At 49.7% G+C, this 22,308-nt stretch overlaps 2 protein-coding genes across 6 annotated transcripts in view; one reads left to right on the top strand and one right to left on the bottom strand.

Moving 5' to 3' along the window:
• The first annotated feature begins 352 nt into the window (after positions 1-352).
• On the top strand, positions 353-12,731 carry TGM4 (transglutaminase 4). Its single transcript, XM_068674598.1, has 15 exons — positions 353-473; positions 563-754; positions 4,596-4,775; positions 4,864-4,970; positions 5,186-5,315; positions 5,688-5,806; positions 6,788-6,895; positions 7,411-7,585; positions 8,084-8,222; positions 8,489-8,592; positions 9,235-9,486; positions 10,186-10,545; positions 11,444-11,613; positions 11,903-12,039; positions 12,385-12,731. Exons 2-15 carry the CDS (start codon positions 748-750, stop codon positions 12,524-12,526), a joined length of 2,130 nt encoding a protein of 709 aa, XP_068530699.1. The 5' UTR covers positions 353-473; positions 563-747; the 3' UTR covers positions 12,527-12,731.
• A 1,134-nt stretch (positions 12,732-13,865) lies between these two features.
• ZDHHC3 (zinc finger DHHC-type palmitoyltransferase 3) overlaps positions 13,866-22,308 on the bottom strand; it is a 30,131-nt gene continuing 21,688 nt past the window's right edge. For 3 of the 5 annotated variants that reach the window (XM_068674591.1, XM_068674592.1, XM_068674590.1), the window contains one exon: positions 13,866-16,567. In XM_068674591.1, the coding sequence (XP_068530692.1) occupies positions 16,325-16,567 (243 nt within the window). In that variant the 3' untranslated portion in view covers positions 13,866-16,324. Of the gene's footprint in view, positions 16,568-19,755; positions 21,279-22,308 lie in introns of those variants that run through there. The other 2 variants (XM_068674594.1, XM_068674593.1) reach the window with 2 other exon arrangements.

Here is a 22,308-nt window from a genome sequence, read left to right as displayed (position 1 = left end):
GGGGTGGAAAAGGAGGCTCCACCACTTCCAGGGCAGAGACCCCCACCAGCCACCTACAGCTCCTGATACACCACGTTTCTTGCTCCACCTGGACCCAGCTCTGTCTCCTCTCTCCCACCTGCGTTCTTCTCCAGCCTCTACCTGGGAAGGGACCGGTGCCAGGACCTTGGGCTTTTCTGCAGGTGGGAATACTGGATGTCAGCCCACAGCTTCGTGTGCTTCTGCCCCAAAACCTATGACAGAAACCCCATTAACCTCGAGGAACGTTGGATTGGTCCTAATGGGGAACTCCGATTTCTTAATGAGGAAACGTTCGTGGGCTGCCTCCTAAAGCTAGCCCTAGGGTTGCAGTCCCGGTAGCCTGGATTTCAGGGCATAGGTGCATCCTCGTTACTCATCTAATCCATGATTTTGCTGTTTGTCAGTGAAGGGTCTGTCCACTTGTCATCCGATTGTGCAAATTCACCTTCCATGTGAGTCGGGATTTAAGTTTCGCAGTTTTTCAGGGTCTGACTATGTGCAGAGGGTGTTGTAGTCATTTTTTTTTTTTTTTTTTTCGCAGGAACTTCCTTTCTCTAACACCACCCCTTGGCAGTGGACCTGCTGACACCTCAGAGCCAGACACTGATAAAAAGGGCAGCCAGCCGTCTTCCTCCTGCATGCTCAGAGGTGAGTGGCAGAGGCTACTCGGGAGCTCAGCAGCCACCAGCACCGCAGACACCCCGGCTCACAGCACCAGCCAGCACCATGACCGGTGAGTTTCGCGATAACACACGGCAGCTTTGCACTTTGGCAGGTCTCCTGCACTGAGGATGGGACCTCGAGCAGAGCCGGGGAGACCCATCCACCAGGGAGACCCCGACTGCCATGCATGGGATCTGGGGAAAAAAAATTTTGGGTGTTGCTGGGGAAGCGCTGCTTTCGGTCGTGGTTTTGGCGGCTCGGTGAAGCCAGCTGAAAAATGCAACCCAACGTTCAGTGCTTTTCAACAAGTTGTAGAAATCTGGCTCTGGCGGCGATCATAGGGGAAAAAATGTGGTTTTAAAAATCTCATTGCGTCAAGCTGGAGGGAATTTCTTTATTTCAGGGTAATTAATTGTGTAGATTACTGCTCTTCAGTGCTGGCTGACAGCATCTGTCAGAAGTTTCAGAGTAAATGAGAGGGGTTTTAATTGAAATTTTGCCCTGTCCTGTGGCTCGCCCGATTGTCAGAAGATCTTGCAGAGACCTCGAGAGCTGCCTGAGCTCCTGCAGCAGCTGCTGAGCCACCACCGCCTGCGGTCCTGGGGCCACCCCAACCCCAGGGTGCCCACAAACCCCAGGGCATAGCTGGGGAGATCTACGGGAGGGAGGGAGGCTGCGGGTGTCCTGCTGCTGCTCCCAGCCCCTCTGCTTCACACCTCCGCCCCCTGGATGTGGATGAGCTGAAATTTCCCAGGCAGTCTCAGCTAGCAGCATCTTCGCCCTGGGATGAGTGTTCGCCTGGAGGTTGGGCAAGGATGGGAAGTACACGCAGGTGTCCAAAATTTGCTGTCTTGTGCAGCCAGACCCTGCACTTCCTGCTCCACTTCCCTCCTGAGCAGCCCTTATTTCCACTGCAGCCAGGCAGGCTATAAACACCCTGCCCCAGAACATTAATTTTTACACCCCATTACTGTGACCTACGGATACGGTGTTTGGGGCTGTAATGACGAGGCTGTTAGTCAGGTTGTGATGCCTCCATGAGGGATAAATCATGAAACTAGGAGAAAAAAATATAAATGTATAATATAAATATGCATCAGAGCATCTCTCTGCTATAAACCATGAATTCCTGTGCTCACAGCCAGAGTGCCTGCAGGCAGCAGGGGAAGGCAGCCCAAAATAGGGCAGCCCGGAGAGGGCGGGTGCTGGCGAAGCCTGTTGGGACGCAGAGAGGGAATGCTGCCACCCGGCTCCCTGGCATTCCTCAGCATGGAAGGCCATGCCAACCGGATCATAGGGCACTGTGTGTGTGCTTTCTCAGAAATAAGCGTGGGACAATTGGCATGCAGCCCTGGGCAGTCGCAGCTCCCCAGCGCAGCGCTCGGAGCTGTCAGGGTGTGCTTCAAAAAAAAATAAAAATAATAATAATAATAAAAAAAATCTCTGCACATTTTTCTCTCAGCATCCTCAACATTAATGATATCCAAAACGAAAAAAAAAAAAAAAAAAAAAAAAAAAAAGTTTAAAATATAATCCCTTAGTTAGGAAAGCCAAAATGATGGATGCCTTGAGCATGTGCTGTGGTGGCTGTGTTTGGCTCCCACCTCCTATCTGAGCATCTCAGCCCAGCAAGGGCTCACCAGAGTTTTAGAAAGGAGCAGGAGCAAGTAGCTCTGGTTCCGAGGATTAGTGAATTAGGATTAGTGAAGGAAAAGCCACTTCTACTTCACCAACAGGGCTGGCCAATTCCTGCTGAAATTTTTGGCATCCACCACGCCCCATCGTGCAAAGCATGAGCCCGAGATTGGCATTTGGCATGGAGCAAGCAAACACAAAGTCCTCCAAAAGGCAGTCAGCGAGTGAAAGCTGATGGTTAATTTTAAGTCTACTTGCTGTACTTTGCATAATTCTTTCACCTTTAAGATAAATATGGTTTATAAAGTAAACAGGAGGGAATCCAGGGAGGCAGGAGCCTGGTGTGCACCGCTGCACGGTACGCTTGGTGTGCTCAGAGCTGTAGTCACCGTGCAGCACAGGTCAGAGCTATTGCAGCCTTGGTTGCAGCTTTGACTTCAGCCTCGATCCCAGCCTGTGGTGGACCCAGCCCCTCCTGCAGCCTCTCTCAGATCCCAGCCTCCCCGACGCTAGGGCTGGCTCTTGCTGATGCTCGCCTTGGCGCGGTTGCTGGGTGCCGTGTAAAACTGTCAAGCCGTTTTGTGACCTAATCCCTTAAGCCATTATACCTTTGACTGCTTTATTCCTAAGTTATCGCAAGCCTTTTCAAATTTCCTGACTCTCCCACATCTGTGTCTGAATCACTCGTGAGCCCAGTGCTTGTTTAACACTGCTACTCCCTGCTGTTTACACAGTATTTAGCCTCTAAGGAGGCTTCATGGGCAGAGACAAGACAAGGTTTGACACTTCCAAAGATATGTAGCCACGTCCTGGCATGCTCTGGATTTTCCTGCCACGCCTGGGCAGCCTCCCAAAGCCTGGCACAGGAACCCCCAGGTCCACACCTTGATGGAGAGCAGAGGGCTCTCTTTGTTCCTGCATGGAGAAGCCAAGTCGATGGGGGAAAAAAAAATCCTTTCAAAGGTTCACGTGCACAGGCTGCCCTTAGAGGTTGATTAATGACATCTGTGATATTATTTGGGAATATTTTTGGAGGAGAAACATGAAGAACCAGCCTCAGTGTCCTGAGGAGCCCCATCTCCCAGGTCTTAGGCATCCCCGAGACACGGGCAGCTCAGCGGTCATCAGGGTGAACCACATTTGGTTCGCTTCCAGCTTGGCTGCGTGCGCTACATCCTGCCAGGAGCAATTACAGCTGCTGTTAATCATTATCTGATAATCATGACGGATGCATTCAACACCAATATAAGGCGAGTCTTTGACTCGGAGGTAAAATCACAGCAGCTGGGATTAATTTTTAAGCTGCCCTGTGCTATCAGGGGCCACCTGGGAGCACTACCTTTGAATGTTACTAAATCTCCTCCTCCTCTGACTACTCCTGCTGCTGCTGCTGCTGCTGTTAAATACCTGCAGTAACAAAGATCCATTTGTAGCACTCCAGGAGTTGCCCCTTCTCACACTCAGCATGGCACGGGCACACAGCAAAGAGGAGGTGTTGGTGTCACCACAAACAGAGCAGCTGGGCTGGTGGGGGAAAGCAGGAGGGGACGCTTTGTGGGTCAGGGGCTGCACTATGGGGGTGATCCAGGAGCGTAGCAGCAGCTGCAGGGATGGGACACAGGTGTGCTGTCCCCGCTCTGTTTCCCAGGACCATTGCAAAAACAAGAGTTTCGGTGTTGCAACAAAACTGGCAGTCGTGGCATCTTCCTGGACAGCAGGAGCTGGCTCCCAGGGGTTGGCACCTCTTTGGGGACAGGGCTGTGCAGGGCAGGGTGTTGCCTAGTGTCAAGGGAAGCAACGTGAGGAAAATGCATTGCTACGTGTAGAGTGCCTGGGGCACCGTTCCCTTTGGCGTCTGCTCCACAGCTGCAAAAACAAAACAAAACAAAAGAAGAGAAAAAGAAGAAAAAGGAAAACAATAAAAAGGTGTTTCTGTGTCAAGGCCAAGTTTGCTTTGTGGTAAAGCAGCCACTCTGTTGCAGGAGGGTGGTTCTGGTCACTGCCAGCGCAATTCCCTGGTCTCCCATGCCTGGATCATGAGCTGGGGTGCTCCAGACCCAGGGGCAGGAGCGAGGGTGGCATTGCTTTTTGCTCTTGTGCCATCTGCTTCATGCAGTGGTCCCCCGATGAGCAGCCTCACAGGATCACCATGCACCCAGATGTTTTCACGACCCGCACAGCTCTGATAGGGAAAAAACTGCCTGTGCTGACCAGTTTACTAACATCCCCTCCTCATTTCTTCTTTTTTTTCTCCCTCTCCACACACGATCTTCCAGAGAGCGACCTGAAGGTCACCAACGTTGACTTCCTGAAGAGCCAGAACTCGGTCCAGCACCACACGGATGCGTACGAAACAACGAGCCTGGTGGTGCGCCGAGGGCAGGCTTTCCTGCTGCAGCTCACCCTCAGCAGGGCGCTGCGGGCCAGCGACAAGCTGGCACTGAATTTCAGCATAGGTAAGCCTGGCACAAAACAGGAGAGTCCCCGGCACCTCTCTGTCCCTGCAAACCCATGTAACGTGTTGTGTTTTTTTTTTTTTTCCAGGGGAGAGGCCAATGAAGCCCCTGGGGACCCTGATGTCACTCAACCCCAGGAGCACGAGGGACACTGGTGGGTGGCACATCACCGTCGCCAAGTCCAGCGGCACAGAGGTAGGGCACGAGGCAGCACTGGGAGCGACTGAGCAAGCCCCCAGAGTCCCCATCCTCCTTTCCCTCTGCCCCGTGGTTTTTGACGGGCAGCAGCTTTGCCCCATTTAATTCCCAGCCCTCCTGCTGGGCATGCAGGATGCGCCCCATCCCCGCGGTGCTGCACCAGTGGCATCACGGAGGGTTGGTCATGTCCTGTCCCCTTGTCACCTCCCCAGTGCCTGCTGTCCGTCACCAGTGCGGCTGATGCCCCGGTGGGAAAATACAGCCTGAGTGTGAAGACCGGATCTAACATTTACAAGCCCGAAAACAACACCATCTACCTTCTGTTCAACCCCTGGTGTGAAAGTAAGGAGGGCGGTCCAGCTACTGGGGTTATGATTACTGCTGTGCGGGGCTGTCTCTGGGGGAGCTTCTCCTCTTCTTCTTCCCATGTGCATCCCTTCTTCTCCCTAAAATGCTGCAAGCAGCATCCCCATGGAACAAGAGCCATGAGCCAGCTCCTTGCTGGGGAGCCCTCGGAGCTTAAAATAAAGAGCAGTCTTAGAGGAAACCCTTCAACGATAGGCAGAAAAGCATGAGTACTGAGCAGCCATCAAGTGGTGTGAGCACTACAGACCTCCAGCTCCCACTGCTTCACTTTCCAGGAAAATCTTCCTATAGCAGGTGTGAAAAATCAACTAACATCTACAATTTTATTTATTTATTTATTTTTGTCAGCTGATGTCGTCTTCCTGTCCAATGAGGCTGAGAGAAATGAGTATGTGCTCAACGATACAGGTTACATCTATGTTGGGTCTGTATACAGCATACACGGTAGACCCTGGAATTTTGGGCAGGTAAGGCACAGCCCTCCCCTTGGCCTTATTACCCCTATTCACTCTTTCTGTTTGGCATTTGTTTAAATGAATCCATAAACAGTCTAAGCCCATGAGCAGCTCAAAGTACTTGAGTAATCCCCCCAGTGTCACTGGAAAAGCTCACCTGCTTAGAGTAATCTTTCCACTCAAGCATTTTCCCCAGCCCTGGCCTGAGAACAGAGCTTAGTAGCATATTTGTAATCAGATTGGCAGACCCCTGGCAAAGGCTATGGAGACTGAGAATGGAGCATTTCTGGCCAAAAGGTTCCCCTAAGGCATCCTCCCTGCTCTGGCAGTTGTGGAGTGCAGCGAAAGTCCTCACAGTTATGACTTTTCCCACAAAAGGGCCAAAGGGCATTGTCCACAGGGCTGTTCCTACCCTAACTGGAGAATTGACACTGATATTCTGCCAAGTTTCAGTGTGTAGGATATCTGACATCTCTACGAGCTCAACCTAAGGCAGCCTTAACAGCAATTGCTAATTAGGAACCTTTTGCTATAATAATTTGCATTTAGGTACTCTTTTTTTTTTTTTTTTTTCCCCAGTCTATTTCATACCTATGCCAATAGACTGAATATCTGTAGCTGTCTTGAATTTTCATTATTCATTTTCATTATTCAAGTGAGTAATGTCCAAGGCTTCAGGGAGATGACTTAGGTGACTTAGGACTACTCACAGGAGTAAAGAGTTGCTGGGTCAGGTTCCACCTATGCTTGCAAGACACATGGTGCAGGCTTTTTTCACTCATGGTGGGTTTTCATTTAAGCTCTTCTTTGGAGAGAACAGCTTTAGGACACCCCATGGGCTCCAGAACTAGGTTCATTCAATGTCATAAAGGAAGTTCAGAAGTTGGGTCTAGTCAGACGGTTTCCTTCAAGTACCTAGGTAGACTTCATGTTGATTGAGCAAATTCTGTTTCAGAGATGTGTAAAAATTTCTCCATTTTCTTTCCAAAACAGTTTGAGGAATCCATCCTGGATGCCTGCATGTACCTGCTGGACAAAAGTAAACTGAAGATGAGCAGTAGAAGGGATCCTGTGATTGTGTCCAGAGCCATGTCTGCTTTGGTATGGTTCTCTCAGAGCAGAAGTGATTTGCCCCTCCTGCTTTCCCTCCTCCTTCTTGCTTGCTATTTTTTTCCTTGGGGATTTGAACACCATTTCAGGATGAATCCAAAACTGCAAGGAAAGAGCCAGAGGCATTTTGGGTGGAGGGAAGAGGCAAGCAAAATACATTTCCCTGTCTCTAAAGCTTGCAGCTGCCCTGGTGGTTGTCCTTCCCCAGCCAACACTGTGTTTTGAGGGGCAAATTCTCTCTGTGGTGGGATCCTTCTGGGATCCCTGGGCTCTAGGATGCAAAATGCTGTGTGTGCTATGGCTGCCCTGAGCAGCAGTGCCATCTCCCCCTCTGGATATCCAGAGATCTGGATATCTGGAAACTCTGAAGGGTCTCCAAGCAGGGAAGCCCCCAGCCGGTGTCAGCAGCCTTGTTGGGGAGTTGTGAACCAGGCACGGACCCCAAGGTTTAAACCTCATTTGGCCTCATCCCTGAATCTGTCTCTTCTGCATGTGTGTGGCCATAGGTGAATTCCAATGATGAAAACGGTGTCCTTCTGGGGAACTGGTCAGGGAAGTACGAAAACGGGACCTCTCCCATGGAATGGATTGGGAGTGTTGCCATTCTGCAGCAGTATTACAAGACGAAGAAGCCAGTTGGTTTCGGTCAATGCTGGGTCTTCTCAGGAGTCCTCACTACAGGTAAAGGGTGAACTGTCTCTCTGCCTGATATCCTAATTACTGCGCTAGTGACCCAAATTACCAAACCCCCAGGCTCCAGAGGTGGTGGGGAAACCTCTACATGCTCTTGGTCCTGGTGTTTTCATGAAGGGGTTGAGGCATCTGTCATGTAAGGAGGGAGCTGGGACTGCTCGGCCTGGTGTGGAGAAGGCTCTGAGGCCTGACCCATGGGTACAAACACCCCACGGGAGGGAGTGAAGCCATCAGAGCCCAGCTATTCCTAGCAGTGCCCCGTGCCAGGACAAGAGGCGATGGGCACAAAATGGAGGACAGGAGGCTCCCTCTAAACACCAGGCAGCACCTCTGTGCTGCGTGGGCTGTGGGGCACTGGCACAGGTTGGGGATCCCTCCTTGGGGATATTCGGAAGCCACCTGGACGTGCTCCTGGCCTCCCCAGCTTGAGCGGGGGCTTGGGTGAGGTGATTTTGTGACCCCCTGTTTTGTCTGTCCCTGTCACAGTCATGCGCTGCCTGGGGGTCCCGGCCAGGAGTGTCAGCAACTTCAACTCGGCTCACGACACAGATGAGAACCTGAGAGTTGACGTCTACCTGAATGAAAAGGGAGAGAAGCTGAAATGGATGTCCGTCGACTCCGTCTGGTACGGACAAAGAGGGCCAACCCTTCCTAGCCCCCCATGCTGTGCCACCCTGCAGCGCTGCGCTCCCCAACCCCAGCAGCTTTTCCTCTGACTGCTTCCCTTCTGCCTCGGGTTTGTTGCTGGGGAGAGAGAGAAAGCTCACAGGGTTTCATAGGGCTACACACAAATCCCCATTAAACCTGCCCTCTGGAAGGACTAAGCCAAGGAGATCACAGCTGCTGCCTATAACAGTGCACTCCTTTTCTTTGCAACCCAAACTCTTGCAGGAACTTCCACGTGTGGAACGACGTCTGGATGAAGCGGAAGGACTTGCCTTCAGGGTTTGATGGCTGGCAGGCAATCGATTCAACCCCTCAGGAGCAAAGCCAAGGTAGGATTGGCCTAGGAAGGCTCTTCTGCAATTCCTGAGGGAGCCAGGGACACTTTGTGTGGAAATTGTGGTCCCCAGTCAGCAAAGCACATGCTGCCCCTGCGCATCTTCCCGCACCCAGGCAGTGACACCCTAAAGCTGGTGGTCCCACTCCTGCCATCTCAGCCCAGGAAGGAGGGAATGGTGTTTCCTGGCAGGCAGAAAACAAGCCCAGTAGGATACTGTGGGGATGTGAATGTGTAAATAAACATGTTTTTGTGCTGACAAAACATTTTTGAGGGCCTCGGATTCGGGGTGCATCTAAAGATGGTGTGGCCATGGGTGCATTGACATTGAGTGGGCTGAGTGAGTTTGGACCTGACAAAATCAGCCAGTACCTAGGGCAGGGAAGGGAGCCCAGCCTTGGCAAAAGCACCCCAGATGATTTAAGGGGTGGAAAACATGTAAAAGCTCTTACCCGACTTTGTTCCTCTATAAAATAAATACCAGACAGCTATTGTAGGGGAATTTGGGCTTTATAGCTGGGTTGAAGGAGTATTTGCTACTAAAACTGGCCACATAACCCTTCTCAGGGTGGTAGAATAAAAGTTGGAGGCTCTGCTCATGTTCGACAAGGCAAATGGTGTTGAATGTGATTTTTAGGTATTTTCCAGTGCGGCCCGTGCCCACTGAAGGCTATCCGAGATGGGGAGGTGTATTTGCCCTACGACAGCAAGTTTGTGTACGCCGAAGTGAACGGCGACAAAGTCTACTGGCTTGTCAAGGAGGAGAACGGCAGCAGGAAGTACATCAAGCTGAACGTGGAGAGCCAGAGCATCGGCGCCAACATCAGCACAAAAGCCGTGGGGCAGAACCGTCGGGAAGACATCACCCGGCAGTACAAGTTCCCTGAAGGTGACTGCCCCCATCCCCCAAAGCAGTGCCGAGGAGGTCCCTGGCTGCGTGGGTCACCCCACAACGCATCTGCTGTGTCAAACCCACCCCATCAGGGATGGAGAGCCAGGGAGGCAGCTCTGCTCCCAGGCATCTTCATGGCTGCAGTGACATCTATAGGCTGCTCGTTGGGGACAGGGGCAGGCAAGCCTGCAGGCTTGTGGGAGAGAGGGTCTGAGTGACAAACCTGGTGGTCTGACACACTGCAGATTCTTTTATTGCTTTTTTCCTTTCCATTCCCCACAACGTATTGGAAAAAAAAAGATGATGATAACTCCCTCCCCATGGTTCTCCCTGCCTCAGATCCAGCCATGCTGGATTACTGAACCCTTCCCTTTTATGTTCCCATAACTACAAGTCCATAGCTTTCATATGGACTATTAAACCCTTCCCCTTGAGGAGTGGGAACATCTCAGGCTAGAAAATTTAAGGAGCATCGAGCCTTTAAAAGTGACTTCCTTGGGGAAAATTTTTCCAGATGCTCACTGGTCCAAAATGCTACCAGTGGTGACATAAACAAAGGGGGTGTCCTGAGCTGAAGCTGGAGGTGGTTGGTGCCCAGACTGCTCAGCAGCAGAAGCATGAATCAAGGGAAGGGAAGGTGGTTCTGGCTGAGGGTACTGGGATACAGCTCTCAAACAGCTTTTTTCCTTCACACAGGCAGCCCACAGGAAAGGGCATCCATGCAGAAAGCGACTTCCTACCTACAACCTTCAGGGCTGGTACCTCGTTCAGGTTTTGGTGCGATGCGTACCATGTCTGTGGGCTTTGACAACGTGGATGGCAGGGCTGTTGGCCAAGATGAGGTGGTCCCCAAGAGCGGGGTCGAGCTTGCGATAACCAACGAAAAACCTTTGTATCCTGGTGAACCCATCGAAGTGGTCGTCACAGTGAAGAGCACTGCTGCTGGGAGCTGGACCGTTGCTCTTACTGGCTCCTGCCAGCTGCAGTCCTACACTGGGAAAGTTGATGCTAGCCTTGGATATATCAACGAGACCGTCAAGCTGGAAGGCAAATCCGGTAGGCATGGGTATTGTGATATGTTTTATAGGTTATTTAATGTGACAGTCTGGGGTTTCACTCGAGCCAACGCATAACTATAGGTCAGCACATGGCTCAGCTGCACAAAGAGCAGAAATTGCCTGCCTGTCACCTGCCTCTCCTGCAGATGCATTTGGGAGTCTTAGTTACAAACTATGATCCCATTGCAGAAGGGTTCAAAACTCAAAGGCTCTGCAATGATTAGAAACCATCAGTGTGGTCAGACAGACATCTGCACTGTGCGGGTGAGGCGTGCACCACGCAGTTCTCACTGCCTGAGCATCAAGCAGCAGAGACCCCAGCACAGGATTTGGACAGCTGAATATCTCAGCCTTTTTTTTTCTCTTTAATTATTTTTTTTTATTTTACTTCCTTGGTCATGCTGCTGTAATGTCGATGAGCTGACTGTGACGCTAGTGAGTGGCATTTCCTGAATTCTTTACCCAAGCAAACTCCAGTTGAAGGGCTGCCTGCCCGCCCGGTCCCCCCGGGGCTGTTTGCTGCTTGTTGCGTATCTTGGAGCAACCTGGGTTGTATTGCTGATCCCCAGCAGTGTGACTGCGATGTGCCAAAGAAGACACTAATGAGCGATGAATAATTAACAACACTTGCTCATTCCAAGCATGAGTCACCCTTGGAAAAAAAAATGTTAAAAAAATCTTTGCTGCTGGTGCTTTCTGAGCGAGCCTGAGCCAGCATTTGCTTTGGGGAGATGGGATGTGCAGGGCATTACCTGCTGGCTGCCCGGCCAGGAGCAGGGTGGCCTCAGGAAACGTGCTTTGTCCTGTGTTCCTCCAGGCACTGCCACCAGTGCCAACCCTACCATGGGTTCCTGGGTGCCATAAAGAGTGATAAAGTCACGTTCTCCCTCCCACAGAGGTGCGCGTCCCTCTGAAGATCAAGCCTGATGCATACATGAAGGCACTGGCTGCAGCGGAAGACGAAGAGCACGTCCACGTCACCGCCATCGCCGAGATCCAGGGGACACCCGAGAAGCTGACCAAGGAGGCAGCACTGAGCTTCGAGTACCCCCCCATCCAGGTCCAGGTGAGGCAGCAAACCCAAGACTCAGCTGGGATTAGGGTCTCAGCTCTGCTGGCATCCCGGGCAAAAGTCCCGAAACGGCAGGGAAAATGCGATGAAACTGGGCAGCAGTTTCAGGAGGCACCCATGTCCCCTCCCATGACGCCGATGCAGACTGGTCTCCTGGGGCTACACCAGCTCCATTGCACGGGTGCTCCAAAATCAAGGGGGTTGTGCAGAAAACACCCTGCCTTGGCAGAGCGAACCGGCAGCAGCTCTGGCATCCTTAACACCTCTTTTCCTCTTCTGTCAGATGCCAGAAACAGCGAAGTTGAACAAGGACTTCACCTGCGCCTTCATCTTCAAGAACAAGCTGAATGTGCCCCTGGATAACTGCAAGCTGATGGTGGAGGGCTTGGGCATGTTTAAGATGGCAACGTTCGAGGAAGGGTAAGGAGAGGCTTGGAGCAGTCCTGAGCCCCACGCAGCTGGGGCTCATCTTTAACTTTCCCTTGACAAATCAGTTAGGGACTTCATGCAATGTAGCCCTTCAAAGCCATGTCCAAAATAGTACCAGGGGCTCACAGCCGGGGGAGGTCTCTGTAGGCTGCCAGGGCCACCAGGCAGTGCCACCGTGCCAAGCCCCGCTCACTGCACTTTGGTCATGGGAAAAGGGGCAGACCCATGCTAAGCATAGACAGTGGCTTTTTCTTTAAGACAAACCATGAGAAATTGGCTAATGAGACCCGTGATGTGCAAGCAGCTCATGCTGGGACCGCTTTCCTTTCTCCTTAGGGATGTACAGCCTGGTAGGATCATTAAGTCCGAAGTAATCTGCACTCCGACAAGAGCAGGAGAGAAGAAAATCGTGGCCAAGCTGACCTCAAACCAGGTCAAAACAATTTCGGTGGAGAAGGCCATCACCATCACCCACTAGGAGCAGTGCCTCAGCAGGGACAGAAGGGGACCCTGGATGTGCCACAGCCGCGCTCCGCTGCTGCCGCTTGCCTCCTTAATTGCGGGATAGCGCTTGATGAGCAAAGAGCAAAAATCCCATTAAGTGAAGGGAATTACGCTGACATAAAGGGCATAGCTGCTTTGATTGCAGCTCACTGTGATTCAATAAAGATCATTGAAATCGACATACTGACTGCGTGGCTGATATCTGTGCTGGAGCAGGGGGTGTTTTGCAGCTGCTGTGGGCCCACCAGGCTGCCCAGACCCCACTGCACCAGGGCTTAAGAAACATTTTAAGCAATTCTCCCCTGGGCCACGCTTCTCCCACCCCACTGGCAAATGCTTCAGACAGCAAAAGGAGGAAACCTGGCAGAGTCTTCCCCAAACACCATTTGTCATGCATCTTCCTCCCCTCCCACCCACTTCCATTTCCTTTATTTGGGGGAGGGGTGGGGAAGAAGTGGGACCGGGAGATTTTTGGAAGAAGTACCATCCCCAACACCATTACCAGAGCTCTGGTGGAAGCAGATCACCTCTGCTTCTCCCCTCCCACCCCAAACAGTGCTGGGGGACAGGAGGGCAGCGCACATCTGGAGCACTTCCAGCCACAGTGCAGGGAAGGTGACAGCAGCTGTGCACAGCTGGAGCCGCACACACCCCCCGAGCTCGGAGCTCAGATAAGGGAGGTTTCAGTATTTCTGTGAGAAAAGAGCAAACGGAGCCACGCAGTAGCAGAGGCTTATTATTTATGCATCTTAAAAAGCAAATGCTCGAGCCTTAGGGCTGCGCAGCAGGAAAAAGAAAGGGCGACGCTGCCAGGCTGCCCACGCAGGGTGGGTGCAGCAAAGGGGGTGCTGCCCGTGGGGAGAACGTGGCACAGGACCCGTTCATCCCCATCCCATCTTGCAATGAGATGAAATATGTTTTGCATTAAGACCTAAGCTTTCCCCTGGGCCTCTCAGCTCTCTGCTTTGAAATTTCCTCATTTAGCCAAGTAAACAAGGCAGCTGTTGACTAGCAAGCAGCCAAAGCCAAGCACCAGGCAGCCCCCCTACTTTGCACCCAAGGGCATGCCAGGATCCGGCCCCATGGAAAGGTACAACCCATAACCCTAACATGAACCTCAGGAAAAAAGGGAGGAGGAAAAAGTTTAAAAATAATAACAATTAAAAAAAAATAAAAAAATAAAAAAAAAATAAAAAATAAAAAAACAACACAGCCCCCAGCGTCCCCTATGTCCCCCCATTCCCCCGAGTTTCCCCCAGGTACGGTGCGAGTGGGACCTGGAGCAGAGCATAGGGAAGGGAGGCACACGTGGGTGGAAGTGTTAATTCTTTAATAATAAGTACACTTAGCCCCCAGAGGCATAAAACAGGAGTTACAATTACCAAAATACATACATTTCCAAGAGATGTAAGTGCTCAACTTGCATAGAAAAACCTGCTGTGGAAGACACCAGAGTAGAGGAAGGCTTCCCACAGCCACCACGACCCTGTCCCACCACGGAGGAAATCCTCACCCCGGAGCAGCAGCAGCAGCCCCAGCCCAGGAAGGTGCCCTCACCACGGGGCCTTCACTGGGGGGAGCATCCTCGAGGGCCCCTGGGGCAGCCACCACACACAGGGCTGGAGGCAAAGGCACCACGGCACTGGGGGCAACAGGCATGCAAAGGGAAGGGGAGGGGAACCAGGGCTTTGGTTTCAATTTCATGGAAATCACATTTGGTCTCGAGCAGGCGGGTGGGAATTAAGGTGTGAGATCTGTGGCAGAGCCAGCAATAAAGGACGTTTCTCCATCTCCTGAAGGCTTCTGCCACTTCCCCACCGTTTGTCACGCTGTGTCAAGGCAGGGCAGGAGGTAGAGTGAGGATGTGAAGGAAATACTCCGGGTTCCTGATGCTAGAAGGTTTCCAGCTCCTGCCCCTTGGCTGGGATGAAAACGTGGGAGGGTGTAGGGGGAGGAGGGAAGCAGCCTCACCCCTCACATCATGCTGCTTTCCAGTTTCAGTTATTAAAAAATAAAGAAAAACAAAACAAAACAAGGAAGTGCCAGCACCTGAGGAGCGATGCAGGAGGTGGGACACGATGGGGTGCACCAGCCTGGAGAGCAGAGGCTGAAACACGCCGCCTCAACCCGCGTCCACCCAAAGCAATGAGAGCAGCACCCGAGGAGCATCACCCAGACACGGCACAAGGCACTTTTCCCCAAACTGAGGCCCTCAGCCCGCCCCAGCAGTCACACCTCGGATGTAGCCATCAAATTACCTCCAAGTGCTCTGCTCCCAAAGCTGCTGGTGTCCAGCCACGACCTCGTTTCTCCTGCAGGACCCCGCAGCACCATTCCCACCCCATGGGTAGGGCAGCAGGGGCAGAGAAGCTCAGAGGGGACAGAGGCTGAGCAGCAAGCCAAAATGAGGAAACATGAGCTATTCCTAGTGTCCTCCTTAAACATCCTTATTTCTCCCTATAGGAAATCCCGTACAGATCTGTGTATGTCCCTTATGACCCATTAATGCTCTTGTTTGCAAATATCTTTTTTTTTTTTTTCCTGGTTTGCACCCAAACTGTGCTCCTAACAGTCATCAGGCTCTGTTTGCTACCACATTTTCATCCCCAAAGCTCCTTTATCACTGTCATGAAAAAAAAAAAAAATAAAATCTTGCAGAAATCCCACCTGGTATTGCTTCAATAAATAACAGAAACTTAACCCAAGTCTCCCACAATCCCTCCCCGCCTCCTTTATCTTTCTCTCTAGAGGAAGCAATCGTCTTTGTTCCATGTTATGGGGTGGGGGGCTCGAAGCCAAGCACAGCCCGTGGTGGAAACCCAGGAGCACGTCTCCCCAGTACCCTGCAAAATTCCCTGCTAATTAAGATGAGGGAGATGACGTGAAGAAGAAAACAACACAACAACCAACAGAATAATACTCTAAATATAAAGCTGCTGTAACTGGTGCCCGGAGTGTGCAGTTTGTGGTCCCCACATGCTCCTGCCGTGACCACTGCCACCTGCAGCAGCATCCTCCTTGGGCGACACGTGGGCCTCCTCTGTGCTCACACCGTCCACCAGGAGCTGGCTGCGAAATTAGCTTAAGGAGCCCCTGATTAGCAGCAAACACTGACAGGACAACGTTAGAGGAAGGATTAAGAGGCAATGCTCGTTGCCAGCTACCTCTGGCTACCCAGAGAAGGAAGAAGAGGCGTAAGCAGAGCAAGCCCAGCAGCACGGTGGGGTGCAGGTAGCTCCGTGAGTGCAGGAACAGCCCCAGTGTTCCCAAAACCCAGCACCCGACCTCTGCCAGGAGCCCAAACTCCGGCATCCTTCACAGTCCAGAGCTGGCATCCACAGGCTGAGCTCAAAAGGAGGTGTTTTTAGCAAAACCTTCAGAGCTGGGTAACGCGGCCTACACACCACGCTTCTCGCGCAGCCTCCGAAGGACACAAGGGCTCGCAGACCCCCCGGGATGCACCTTCTGGGACCACGCTGGCAGCTTTCCTTAAAGGCCACGTTAGAAGTGCTCAATACAGCAGGCGACACGGGTCAGGAGAGAGGAGCTTATGAATCTCCCCGTTTATAAAGCTTTGGCTGGAGATTTGCACCGCTTCTGCTAGTGCCGGCCCTGGCTTCCCGATAAATACTCCCGAATTATTTTCCGCACCCGAAGTACATTAAAAACAAACCGAGGAACCGAAAACCCACCCTACCTCTCTCCAGTGCGAGTAGCTATTAAAACAAAAAGGACCTGAAACCGTCCCTGGACACCTCCGAGGACGCTTTGCTTATTCACGTAACACCTGGATGGCGACGTCGCGAGCCAGGAACTGCTCGATTTCTTCTTGGGTCATGATCGCGGATGCGGGGGCTGCTGCCTCCACCCCAGCTGGCGGCTGGCTCTTGCAGTCCAGATTTGAGAAAGGACTGAGCCACGCCAAGGAGAAAGCACCGCCGAAGGCCGCCCTCATCCCTTCCCAGCCGCTGATCTTCTCCCAGGTGGGCTTCTGGTTTTTAAGACGCTCAATACCCTGCAAGAAGAGAAAAGTTTAGGGTTGTTTGACGTTCAAAGCAAGTATTTGGGCAACAACCACTGCACGGGGTGTTCACGGTTCAGCTATCAAGACAGACATCCTCATTTACCGATGGCTTCAGCCTTCTATTTAACAACAAATCCCTTAAACACAACCCAGTTCATGGAGAATCCGAATCCCACTGAATTATTTGGGTATACGTTGGTGCTAGTTTTTATGGTGAAAAGATGGCTTCTAAAAACTACTCCTTTTTCATACTTGGATCTCTTCTCCCATACTTGGATCTCTGCTTTTTGAATCCCTTCAGCAAGCAGTGAAGTAAAAAAGGTGAAATTTCAAGGTGCATTTTTTTTCTCCAGGAGTTCAGATACAGGCAAAACAGCGCAGCTTTTTCCAGTCACCAGGAATTTACTACGTCCAAATCTAGGCTCAGCACTAGAAGCTGACATGACAACAAGCTTACCTTGCACCGATTAAGAGCGAATATTTAGGAACACGATTTCTATCTAGCAAACTGTCCCAGGCGAATCGCAGTGCAAGGCTGATACCCACTGGGACGCGAGGAAACCTACATCGACGTCAAAGCAGGAACAGCAATTTGGTCATTCCCAAGGAGGCTTGGGCAGCCAGCTCCAACTCCTCCTCTCTTCAAGAACATCACTAGAGTACACGTTTTGTCTTTAAATGACCGGGTCCATCATATTTTGGTGCTGACATTTTATTTCTGGTAGTCTTCTCTATGTAGAACTAAGGAACTTGTAACACTTCGTTTTTTTAAGGCTACCCCAGGTGAAGCAGAGCACACGTTTGCACACCCATCTTCTCCATCACACAAGAGAGGAGCCAGCTTTACAGGTGAGCGTGGTATGATGCAGGTGACAACGCAGAAACTTTGCTCTTCAAGAAGCAAGGGTACTGGATCGAGGCTTTGAGAAATTTAAGGAAAAATGAGCATGTTGAGTTGAGTTAAAACCATTTAAACCAGCATTTTAGAATAGACGGATGAGAACCACACGTGTTCTAATTCTGCAGGTTGTCTCTAAGCACCCACCATCGTTTCAAAAACTTTTGCAGGGTTAAAAAAAAAAAAAAAAAAAAGGCAAAAAAACAACCCTACATGCAATATCCCACGACTGGGCTCACAGCAAGCCCTGTAAATAACACGACATTTTAATAAAGCAGCAGCTCGGTTTTGCAGTAACACTGAGTGTGCAGGAGCAGGCCCAGGAGAAAAAGTGCCATAAACAGCGAAATTAAATGCAAAGCTTTTGCAAACGTCGTTCGTGCCGCATTTTCCCTGCTGACTTTGGAGCGGGGAGGAAGACTCAATCGCTGCTTAAGCAGAGGAATGACTTCGGTCCTCAGCTGCTCCTCGGCAAGCCAGAGAGGATGCTAATGTGTTTGAAACAAACCACGGCTGCAGCATTCACTGTGTGAGCTGCTGGAGAGAAGGAAAATGAGCAGCACGGGGCAGGAGGAGGAGCAGACACCAGGCGCTCAAGCTCTTCCCCAGCAGCACAAACTTTAATCCTGCCTTCAGTCACACACGTGTAATCCAGTTCGATCCATGCTGCCGTCTAAATCGGGTCTAAGGACCTTTAAGGCTTCTTGGCAGCAGCCCCTCTCTTCCACCCCCCAAAAAAAAAAAAAAAAACAAAAACATAATTCGCCCACTCTGGCTAGCATCTGCTAATCGAGGTGATAAGCAGGGTCAGCCCAAGGCTGCACTAATGCCAGCTTAGGGAGCAGGTAATCAGAGTGGCTAGGGGCGTACTTTCTCTCTCATTGCCCAACCTCATTAATCCCTTCAGGGCACGCATTCAAAATGAGCAAAACCTGTAAAAATCATATCCTGTTCCCATCCTGGCTGCCCGCCCCACAGGCGGCAGGGCGTGAGGAAGGTTACGGGAAGGGAGGGAAAGATAAAGAAAGGTTTCCAGGATATCCAAGTTTGATTTGCGATGTGCAAGCAGAGATAGGGACTGGTGGGAAAAAAAAATAATCGTAATCAGTAACTTGTTGTTTTACCTGCAACACTGTGTAATTTACCTTAAAAAATAATAATCTGGAGTCACCAAAATTGTAACCAGGTTTTGGCTTTTAAAATAAAGTTTAGAGGGGAAGGAAGGAATGCACAAGAGTTGAAGACCTGACCGCTTGCCAGCGGGAGCAGCGTTGTGCAGGACAGCTCCCACGTGTTAGGAGAAATGGTTTAGACTCCTTTAATACACTTGTAACATCCAGAAGGAAAGGGCAAACAAAAAAAGAAGAAAAACATGGCCATGATTTAGGAATTGCCAGTTTGGAAAAGAAACCACCACAGCCTACGCAGCTTTGTTCTCGCAGGACATAGGATCATTTAAGCAGCTTATTTGTACTCTGGGATTTCTCCAGCTCCCAGCTTTGCCTGCTGTAATGAATGGGCAAAGTCACATCCCCCACAGAAGTGCTCTGCCTCTCATCGAGTCTGTCCTCCAGTTTCTCTTGGCCATGCTACAGCAGAACCAGCACCTGGAGTCAGGAAGTCCTGTCTGAGAAAATACAAGCCAGGAAGTCTGCCTTTCTCATGTTGATACTGACCCCCAGTTTGTATCATTCCAATTGCATCCAATCTCACCGCCAAATCACACAGTGCAAATAAAACAGAAGGCCCCCGGTCACTGGGATACACACAACAGGCACCAGAGGACGTTTCTGCAAGCTGTGAGGATGCCTCACTGAAAATATCAATGTCGTACCATACAACACTTTGCATTTGTTTGAAACAATGAGTAATTACATTTTTTCCACAACAACATCAATGCCAGCACACAACCAATCTTCCTCCAAAATACACAGTAAAGAAGGGTAAATATAACAAAACCAGAATGTTTCAACACAATTTTAAAGCAATGAACCACACCGTGAGATGCATTAGTTTCTCACCTATCTAAGTGGCTAAAGCCAAAAGTGAAAGTTCAGAAAGCCATTACAGATTCCCCCAAAGTTTAAAGCAAAGAAAGAACATAAGAACAGCAAACATTTTTTTTGGAAAAGTTTTATTGCATTTGTTTTCCATATGGAAGCATTGACAGATTGAAAAGATGCAGCATTCACATTACTTCCAAAATGAGACATCCACTAAATTTCTCCTTCCCTGATTTCCCTCCCTTCCCCCATGGCTTTGAAGCAATCTAAACAGCTCATCTTTCAAAAATATGATTTTATTTAAACCAAGGAAAGAAAAGATTCCTTGGAATTCACGGACGCAGCCGATTTGCATTTCCTCCTTTGTTCGCAATATTCTGATGAGCCTATGGGAGTCACGGTCCAAAAATATAATAAAATTCCTACCTGAACACAAGCTGCCCGTTGCAGTTACAAATGGCTTCGCTTTACCCGTTTCTGGAATGCCTTCTGCCCCTCTCACCTTCATCACCACACGGTTCATAACAGCAAGCATGCTCCTTGCCGTCAGCATTTCCCAATTTAACGTACATCCGCCGATGTGTGTGTAGTTGCACACATACACATGTATGCATAAATGTGAGAAACAAGATTTACAAAGCTCTAAAACCAGGGCAGTGCTAAGAATATAGGCTCCGTCGCCCTGGTGTACCTACACATCCTGTCCATATTAGTCTTCATAGTAATCTGTCTGCCTCTGAGCATTCACATCAGTTTTTCACGTTAACACTGTTTAGCAGGCATTGCTCTAACGACTCATGTACCAAGACAAACACACACAAACAAGATGCTCCTGCTACTCTAAACACTTGGAAATTAGATCTCTTTCTTTCTTTCCTGCAAATGTAAGGCATTTAAAGAAATCCAAACAATCTTCCTAATCTGCCACAGTTACCCTAAGACGGCAACAACTTCCTGTGCACGAGGGAGGGAAAAGACAAAATAATGCCAGAAAGATGGAACCAATTCCGAGGCTGGAAGGAAAAAGGGAGGGGAAAAAGTGGTCTTGGCAACATTTGTTTGAAATACTTCAACTGTGTGTGATCACCAGGTCAACTGGCTCTCTTGCTGTGTCGTGTTCTCGTCTCGCACCTTTTGATAAAGTGAAGTGTCTACTTCCCAGTTCAAGTTCACTTATGAAAGAGCGACGCGCTCCTTCAGGAAGTCCAAACGTGTCTGTGTAGGACTGTTGGCACTCGTATGTCTTCCACAGAGCTCATCACAGTCAGGAGACAGCATGAGAATCTATTCAGAAGAGGTGGGTCACAACAGAGAAAGAGGATCCCCTCCACATTAGTTATGCCATACAGAAAGCAGAGAGAAACAAAGGCCAGTAAAGTTAACAAGATTAAAGAAATTAAAAAAAAAAAAAAAAAGAAATTAAAAATAGAAAAAGAAAAAGCAACAGCAGCAGTTTCAGCCAGAGATATAGAATTATCTAAAATTGTGGAATACAGGGCTTTTTTTTCTCTGCAATTATCAGCCATTCAATAGACATAAAAAAAAGTTCGTTTTGCTTTTTCTTTTAAACATTCATGGAAAATTTATAACAGTAGTGCTGTAATATGTTTCTATCTTAGTGGAAATGCTGGTCAGGAATTCCTCAGACCACATACTGGTACGGGTCTGCTTTTCCTTGGTCTGGTGTTGCGAATGGGCTAAGCCATGCTATAGAGAACGGATGGCCAAATACTGCTTTCATGTTCATCCATTTTGTTTTTTTAGCCCATCTTCTCTCTTCCTTTTTCAACTGTTCTATTCCCTGAAAACAGAAATATCACATTTTCAGTCAAATGCTCAGCTTTTGTACTTCTGGATTTGTGGAAAGCTCTACTCTCAATTACCCCTTATCCAAAGGACGGAGTAAGAAAATAAAATTGCATTTATAGAGCCTCTCCCTTTCTTCTCATTGTTTTATACTTAAAAAAAAATATTTCTTGGAAATAGAATTGCTTTAATTTTGTTCAGGTCTGGAAATTTCATCAAACCTTTTAAGACTTGCCCTCCAATTGCCTCTGATGTCAATTAAAAACCCACCACATAAAACCAAATACAAATCATGTGCTTTAATGGCTGAAAGCAATATGTGCTAACCAGATGGGAAGATTTTAGAGGAAACCATTATAAGCTTGCAGACAAAAAAAAACAATGAGATAATCTCTATAATGCTCCCAGATTCACCAAGCAAGTTCAGGAAGTGCCCATGGCTCAACGTGGCTGAGTCTACCTGGTGCCTCTTCACGTTTCATTAAAATCACTGCCAAAACATGCATGGGCTGACAGCAGGGAGAAAAGGTTAAATAAGATACCAATTTGAGAGAAACCATTGGCATTGTTTAGTAAAGGTTAGAGTGGAAACAAAAACAAGCCATCAAGCAATCAGCTGGAACATTCACTAGTCAGTCATTAAAAACAACAAAAAAAAAAACAAATCTGTATCACGTCTAAAACCCAGAAAGTGAGCTGGGTCTTCCAGGAAGGCCACGCCTGGCTGCCACACAAAATTAACCACTGCAGACACAGGAGAGCATTACTCTGCCATGGGTAGCAGCAGCAGGCAGCTCACAGCGTTCTGTAACCTACGATCTTTTGCAAGGTAAGCTTCTCCTGACCTACATGGCTCTCCTGGGCTAGGGATTAATGTATCTGTGTGTCTCAAATTACCGGCTCCGTGTGCTCTGCAGTAACAGCACAGTCAACTGCAGGAGCTGCGCTGACCCTTGGTAATGTCACCTCCATGGGTAACAGCAAAATCTGAGGGTTTTGGGTCCCCTCAGGCAGAAAGGAACCAT

Source organism: Anas acuta, chromosome 2, assembly GCF_963932015.1.
Source record: "Anas acuta chromosome 2, bAnaAcu1.1, whole genome shotgun sequence".
Taxonomy (NCBI): domain Eukaryota; kingdom Metazoa; phylum Chordata; class Aves; order Anseriformes; family Anatidae; genus Anas; species Anas acuta.
This window is presented reverse-complemented; position numbering and strand designations above follow the sequence as displayed.

Coding starts and splice junctions, on each gene's coding strand:
- TGM4 (XM_068674598.1), top strand. Junction 5,316..5,687: donor GTTCAACCCCTGGTGTGAAA/GTAAGGAGGGCG, acceptor TATTTTTGTCAG/CTGATGTCGTCTTCCTGTCC. Junction 7,586..8,083: donor CTCAGGAGTCCTCACTACAG/GTAAAGGGTGAA, acceptor TCCCTGTCACAG/TCATGCGCTGCCTGGGGGTC.